General features: G+C 40.1%; 1 protein-coding gene across 1 annotated transcript; it reads right to left on the bottom strand.

Moving 5' to 3' along the window:
• Positions 1-1,752: 1,752 nt before the first annotated feature.
• LOC111208506 (monothiol glutaredoxin-S4-like) lies at positions 1,753-2,645 on the bottom strand. The gene has a single exon (XM_022707555.2). It carries the CDS (start codon positions 2,187-2,189, stop codon positions 1,884-1,886), a length of 306 nt encoding a protein of 101 aa, XP_022563276.1. The 5' UTR covers positions 2,190-2,645; the 3' UTR covers positions 1,753-1,883.
• Between the last annotated feature and the right edge of the window lie 4,982 nt (positions 2,646-7,627).

Raw genomic sequence — 7,627 nt, 5'->3', positions numbered from 1 at the left:
CTCCCATGCCCACAAAATTACCACTTCAGCTCTATAGAGTTCCACATCAGGAAGAGTTCTTCACAAACCCCACCTACTTCTACAGCTTGGTGGGTAAACTCAATACTTCACTATGACAAGACCGGATATACAGATTGTCTAAGAGGTATAGGATCCCTTCTTCATTTTCAGAATCACAGACCAAAACTTCTTCAGAATGATCATCTCTCGCCTCTTGATCATCGTCATCAGCTATAAATGTATGTTTAGCATGAAGAATTAACTGTCGTTGCTCAAAACTTAAACCGGCGGTGTCTCTTAAGGTTCTCTGGTGAGTCCTAATCAGATCATCAATTGAACTAGATCCGTCAGAGATGTCCTGATCAGGACTTGAGACAATTATTTACTTTCCCTTTCTCAAGCATCTACGAATTGAAGATATATCTCGAGAAATTCATGGTGGCAGCAAACGAGGAGACATAATCATAAGGTCTAATTCCTAAGGGGGCGATACGATTCCCGACATTTCTTGGGAAACGATTCCACTTCTTTGCTATATCGGGGTCAGATTTAGGATTAAACAAGTGGTTAGAAATAAACCAGGATTCATATGGTTCAAAATTAAACTGTCGGATTCCATATGATTGCCGATATGTAAATTCCAATTTTCTTGGAAGACATGCGCCGAGTTCTTTATTCTCAGAACCCACTTTATAAATTCATGAGATCGGGTTCGCCTCTCACAATGAACTGGGGGAGACTTATTGTTGCAGATGGGTTACATCCCTCAGATAATGCCCATCGAATAAACTGAACTCAGCCCAGATCAGTTGAAGTCGACACACAGCTAATTTGATGTCGGCATAAGTTTAGACAGACTTATATAAAGAGACGGTTGAGGACCAAGAAGTCCATTAGCAAACATGCACACTTTTCGGCACAGAAATCAGGGTTTACTTTGATCTCCTTGTTCTTGCCTATTTGACCTAGATCTCATAAATTCTTATAGTTCTCTTGTAATTGTCTTCTTGATCATCAATAAACGTCTTTCAAATAACTCATCATCAAATTTGTGCACATTTTGAGTACGTGCCAAGTTCAGATTAAACACCAATCTAGTGCCTCGTGATCTAGGCTGACGCTAGTTGCCATTATTGAACGCTACGATCTTTTGAAGAGAAAATGGAGAGCGTTTAGGTTAGAGAGAGAAACGTGAAGAATACAGTTTGTACTATGTGTATAAAATTTATGGCTTGATATCTTTAATATCTTGCAATCGACTGATGTAGCAAGTATAGAAAGCTAATGTAGTAAAAGTATACAACTAACAGTCTAACATAAACAACGGTTTCGCCTTAAAAGTGTGTATGCCCCAACCCGCTTATTTGCACATGTTCCAATATATGAGAAAGAGGTGAGACAATAGCCTTCTACATTGTTAGACTGTTAGTTGTTTACTTTACTACATTACCTGCTGATATTCAGCTTATTGTCTCACCTCTTTCTCATATATATTGGAACATGTGCAAATAAGCGGATTGGGGCATAAATTGCCTACATGTGCTTTACCGCATCTGATTTTTCTAAAATTCATGCATGCATGCATTTTATTATAAATATAATCATGGAAAGTTAGAAATCCAACACTAGCTGATTTTATTATAAGATAAGTATAACCCCACATTAACAAAATAGGTATCCCCATATAACTATCTTTTAAAAAACTTAGATAGATAGATAGATAGATTTTTCAAGAAAAAAAAAACTTAGATAGACAAGAGAAACATATTCATACATTCATATTATTATTTTAATTGATTCATACATGTATTGTGCTATTGTCAGTTTTTGACTAGTCTAGTACATTATAGATGATTAAAGTACGTTCTTAATTAAGTTTATATTTAAATCAAAGCCCCAACGCGTTTAAGCATCGGAACGAGAGAACGATTGAGATGAAGACTCATAACTTGATTGGCTCCACCAACGAGCTGCCCTCCTATGAACACCACCGGAACGGTTGGGCTGCAGCCGAGCTGAGCCAATACCTTCTCAATCTCTTTTCCTCTGCTGATCTCGTCTAGCTCATAGATCGTCGGGTTGACGCCGAAGTCTAAGAAGAGAGTCTTGATTGTGTGAGACATGCAGCAAGAGTTATTGCTAAAGATAACTACCGACTTTCCGGAAATCATCTTCTGTAGCTTCTCCATTAATGTTATAATGTGAAAGAGTTTTGGAAGCCTCAAAGTATCAAACTGAGTGTCTTGATTGAGATAAGAGATATACTAGGGATGATGACTATTGGAAAGTTGAAGAACTTATAATAGGGAGCTTGATGTCTCTTGGTAAAGATAAGAAGTGACTTTGATGAGTTTCCGTGTTTGATGTATTGAAGGGTCTATAAGGGTCATTTATATAAGGTACGTAAAGCTGTCATATTGTGTTTGATGTAGCACTTTTTCTAGAGAATTCACTTTATCCCGAAATCTAGAATTTTAAATAGAGAGCACATTTTAAATAATAAATATTAAAATAGTGGGAGTATATTTCACAGCGAAAAGAATAAACTATAAGTTCATTCGGTAAAGCGTACATAAAATAAAATGTGAGGAATATTTGCTACGGAAGAATCAAGTACGGCCATATATTTTGAACGTCTAAATATATATTTTACCACATTAAGTAAACTTAATTTTTTTTTCCTTCGAACAGTTGTTTTATTACTCAAGCTTAGAGATGGTCCATAACAGAATAACTAATGTAATACAATTATCTATGGAAAAATTTTGTTATCTTAGCTAATGAATTAGACGATACATTTTCCGAACGAAGAACAAAAACAACCAAAAACTCCATGTATCTGTTTTCAACTTCATAAAATCTTTCAGCTCAATAGAAAAGTTCGGTCATGCTCCGGGATCTTTGAACCATTAAGTACACTAAATTAATGTGATACTGCATGCATAGTGCATAGTGCATAACTTTCATTTTCTTTTATTTTCAAAATTAGAAAGTTCGGACCTATTGGATCTCAAATAACCCCAGGCATCTAACGTTGATTGTAATATTGTATTAACCAGAAAAATTTGGATTCGGACATGTGTTGTGTGTTGACCATTTAAAAAATTTTGTGCTTTATGATGCTCTGTCTTACCTGTTAGGAAATACGCGGTCAAATTTTGCGGTAAACCAGAATTTATGGGAGCGAAAAAAGAGCACACACACAAAATTGTTAACGGAGTTCGGCCAATCTTACATATGTCTCCGGACCTGCTCAGATCTTTTATTATCAACCCGGGAAATTTTTACAAGCTCTCAACTCACACCCCGATCCCAAACACACTCAAGAAATTACTCGTAATTTCTTAAAGAAAATTTTTGTAGAAAAAAAAATTGTTTTTTTTCCTTCTTCTTCTCTTCCTTTGTTCTCTCTCTGTGTTTTCTTGTTTTGGGATGAATAAAATGGTTCACCATAGCTCTCCTTTTATAAGCATGAAGAAGGTGTTTGGTGAGATCACAATCTTTGACAAAACCAACGTCAACAATTTCAGCTGCCTAACATCACCGTCCATTATGAAACACGTGATGTTTGACTTACAATCTCCCACTTGAAGACTGATTTCAATCTGTCTTCACACCTTGACAATGTAGCAGGTCTCCCCAGCTTTTTACTCCAACAAGCCAACTAAGGTTGCACACAACCTCAGCTTATCATACGGCACGACCTTCGTCATCATGTCTTTCGGATTCTTGCTTCCTGGTATCTTTACAAACACCAACATTTCATCTTCTAATGCTGATCTGATGAAATGATACCAACGATGTATGTGCTTCGTCCGAGCATGGTAAACCGGATTCTTTGCTAAATCGATGGCACTTTTACTGTCACAGTACAACACACTTTTCTCTTGGTCATAGCCTAGCTCTTCTAGAAAAGATTGTAGCCATATCATCTCTTTTGTTGCCTCCGTTACCGCAACATACTCAGCTTCACAGCTTGATAGAGATACAATTTTCTGCAACTTTGAAACCCAACAAATTGCAGTACCGCCAAAGGTGTAGACATACCCGGTTGTGCTCTTCGTGCTGTCAATGTCACCTCCATTGTCAGCATCAACATATCCCTAAAATCCCGTCTTAGACTTCGTGAAACATAGCGAGAAATTTGGATTTCCTTTTAGATAACTGAAAATCCACTTAACGGCTTCCCAATGTTCCTTTCCTATATTGTTCATAAATCTGCTGACGACTCCCACTGCATGTGCAATGTCTGGCCTTGTACATATCATCGCGTACATTACGCTGCCTATAGCAGAAGCATATGAAACTTTATCCATATATTTCATATCTTCTTCCGTCTTTGGAGACTGTTCTCTGGATAACCGAAAGTGACTTGCCAGGGGAGTATTAACTGGCTTCGCGTCATCCATGTTAAACCTCTTGAGGACTTTCTTCACATACTCCTCTTGTGATAACTTAAGACCTTCCTTGCTTCTACTGATTCTCATCCCTAGAATCTGTCTTGCTTCTCCAAGGTCTTTCATCGCAAACTCTTCCGAGAGTTTCATCTTCAAGCTATTGATCTCGTGCAAGTCTGCTCCTACTGTCAGCATGTCATCGACATATAGGAGCAATATCAAGTAGGACTCTTCAAGCCTCTTGAAGTAACAACAGTGGTCAGGTTCACACCTCAAGAAACCGACACCTTTAATAAAGCTGTCGAACTGTTTATACCACTGTCTTGGAGCTTGTTTTATGCCGTACAAACTCCTTTTCAGCTTGCAAAAAAGGCTTTCCTTCCCTTTGATCTCAAAGCCTTCGGGTTGCTTCATATAAATTTCCTCATCCAAATCATCATGAAGAAATGCTGTCTTCACATCCATCTGTTGAAGATGCAGATCTTCTTATGCTACCAGCCCAAGAACCGTTCTGATGGTCACCATCTTGACTACAGGATAGAAAATTTCAGTGTAGTCAGCGCCTTCTTTTTGTTCGAATCCCTTCACAACAAGCCTCGCTTTATAGCGCTTACTCCCATCAGGTTCTTCTTTTATTCGGTAAACCCACTTGTTATGCAATGCATTTTTCTCCTTAGGCAAATCTGCTAACTCCCACGTGTGATTGGATAACAACGAGTCCATCTCGTCGTTCATTGCAAGCTCCCACTTGATCGACTCATCAACTTGCATAGCTTCCTCATAACATTCAGGCTCGCCTCTGTCTGTGAGCAGAATGTAGTTGATTGATGGAGAAAATCTTACTGGCTTTCTGATGATTCTGACCGTCGTAACTCCGTGACTGGTGTATATGGGACCACTTCAGAATCATCACTTTCTTCAGCTTCACCACTCTCGTCTTGAGAGATTTCTTCTTTTGCTGTTGCGGTATCCTGTGGCAACTCCAGTGTAAGGATATCTTCTAAGTCAACAGCTCCAGGCTCTTTCCTCTCTGGGCCTTCTCTTTGCTTATCCTTTTACAGCACTTCTTCGTTGAACACGACATTCTTGCTGCGGATGATCTTTCGGTTTTCATCATCCCAAAACCGGTAACCAAACTCTGCGTTACCATAGCCGATAAAGTAACACTTGTTGGACTTCGAGTCAAGTTTACTTCTTGCAGCATCATCATAAGCTAAGCATCCGAACACCTTTAGATAAGAAAGATTTGCTTTTTTTTCGCTCCAAACTTCTTTAGGGATCTTAAATCCCAGCGGTACAGACGGTCCTCTATTTATTAAGAAGGTTGCGGTATTGATTGCATCTGCCCAAAATGTCTTTGGCAATCCACAGTGCAATCTCACGCTCCTTGCACGGTCATTCAAGGTTCAGTTCATCATTTCCGCTATTCCATTCTGTTGAGGCGTTCCAGGAATAGTCTTCTCCATCTTGATCCCATTATCAGCGCCATATCTCTTGAACTCGTCGCTGATGTACTCTCCACCATTATCAGACCTTAAACACTTCAACTTGAAATTCGTCTCAATCTCAACCGTGGCTTTCCATATTTTGAAAACCTAAAACACTTCATGCTTGTTCTTCATGAAGTAAACCCACACTTTTCTTGTGGAGTCGTCGATAAAGGTCACATAGTAGTATGAACCTCCCAGCGATGCAACAGGAGCGGGTCCCCACACGTTAGTGTGCACCAGCTCTAACTTCTCAGATTTTGGCTCTCTTCCTCCTTTAGAGAAACTAACTCGTTTCTGTTTCCCAAGGATGGAGCTTTCACACATCTGATGATCCACCGTCTTCAGATCCGGAAGAGCGTCATTTTCCACCATGAGTTTCATTCCTTTCTCACTCATGTGCCCCAACCTACAATGCCACAACTTGGCTTGTGTGGCATTCTCGACAACAGCAACAGTATCTTGATAACTCGTCGTCATATAAAGAGTGCCTCTTTTATGACCTCTAGCCACCACCATGGAACCTTTCTTGACTCTCCAGGCTCCATCACCAAAATTAACATCGTGCCCCGTATCATCAAGTTAACCTACTGAGATCAGATTTCGCATCAACTTTGGCACATGTCTGACCTTCGTAATCTTCCACACACGTCCGTCTGACATCTTCAGGTTGATATCTCCAATACCAACTATGTCCAAAGGTAATCCATCAGCAAGATATACCTTTCCGTAATTTCCCGCAACATAATTTTCCATGATGTTATGGTGCGGTGTGGTGTGGAATGACGCTCCTGAATCAAGCACCCATGAATCGACTGGGCTATCGACATAGGAGATTGACGCTTTGGTGGTATTTACAGTTGCATCACGAGCTTCAAATTTTCTCGGGGAATCAACAGACACTACCAATGCATCAGCGATTTCACGTGTCACTGCATTGGCTCCACCTCTAGTGTTGTCTTCCTTCTTCGGTGGTGCTCGGCAATTCTTCTTAATGTGACCTGTCTTTCCACAATTCCAGCACTCTGCAGGCTGTCTGAATTTGGACTGACCCCGTCCATTCCTTGACTACGATCTGCCATTACTCCGGTTATTTCTATCTGGGTTTTTCCCTCTATTTTCCACGTTGAAAGCAGAGCTCGTTGTTGCCTCCTCAGAGTCTATCCTTCGAACTTCCTCAGCAAGGATACGATCTCTAACATCATTGAATTTGAGCTTTTGAGTACCCACAAAATTACTAACCGCTGCTCTCATTGGCTCCCAACTATTTGGCAGAGATGCCAACAGAATCAGTGCTCGCACTTCATTGTCAAACTCGATTTCAACTGATGACAGTTGGTTGACAATCGTGTTGAACTTGTTCACATGTGCGGCAACCAGGCCACCTTCTTCAATCTTCAAATGGAAGAGTTTCTTCATGAGAAACACCTTATTGTTTGCCGAAGGTTTCTCATACATATCCGAGAGAACTTTCATGAGTCCTTCTGTGGTCTTCTCCTTCGCAACGTTGTGAGCAACGTTTTTCGACAGTCTTAACCTTATAACACCCAGAACTTGTCTGTCAAGGAGCTCCCACTCATCCTGATTCATCTTCTCAGGCTTCTTGCTCAGCAGTCTATGAATCTTCTTTCCGTACAGATAATCTTCGATTTGCATTCTCCAAAATGCATAATCTGTACCGTCAAATTTCCCGATACTGTGCGCCGAACCGTCTTCGCCTCCCATCGTTTCTGGAACCACCGT

This window comes from Brassica napus, chromosome C8 (genome assembly GCF_020379485.1).
Source record: "Brassica napus cultivar Da-Ae chromosome C8, Da-Ae, whole genome shotgun sequence".
Lineage (NCBI taxonomy): Eukaryota > Viridiplantae > Streptophyta > Magnoliopsida > Brassicales > Brassicaceae > Brassica > Brassica napus.
This window is presented reverse-complemented; position numbering and strand designations above follow the sequence as displayed.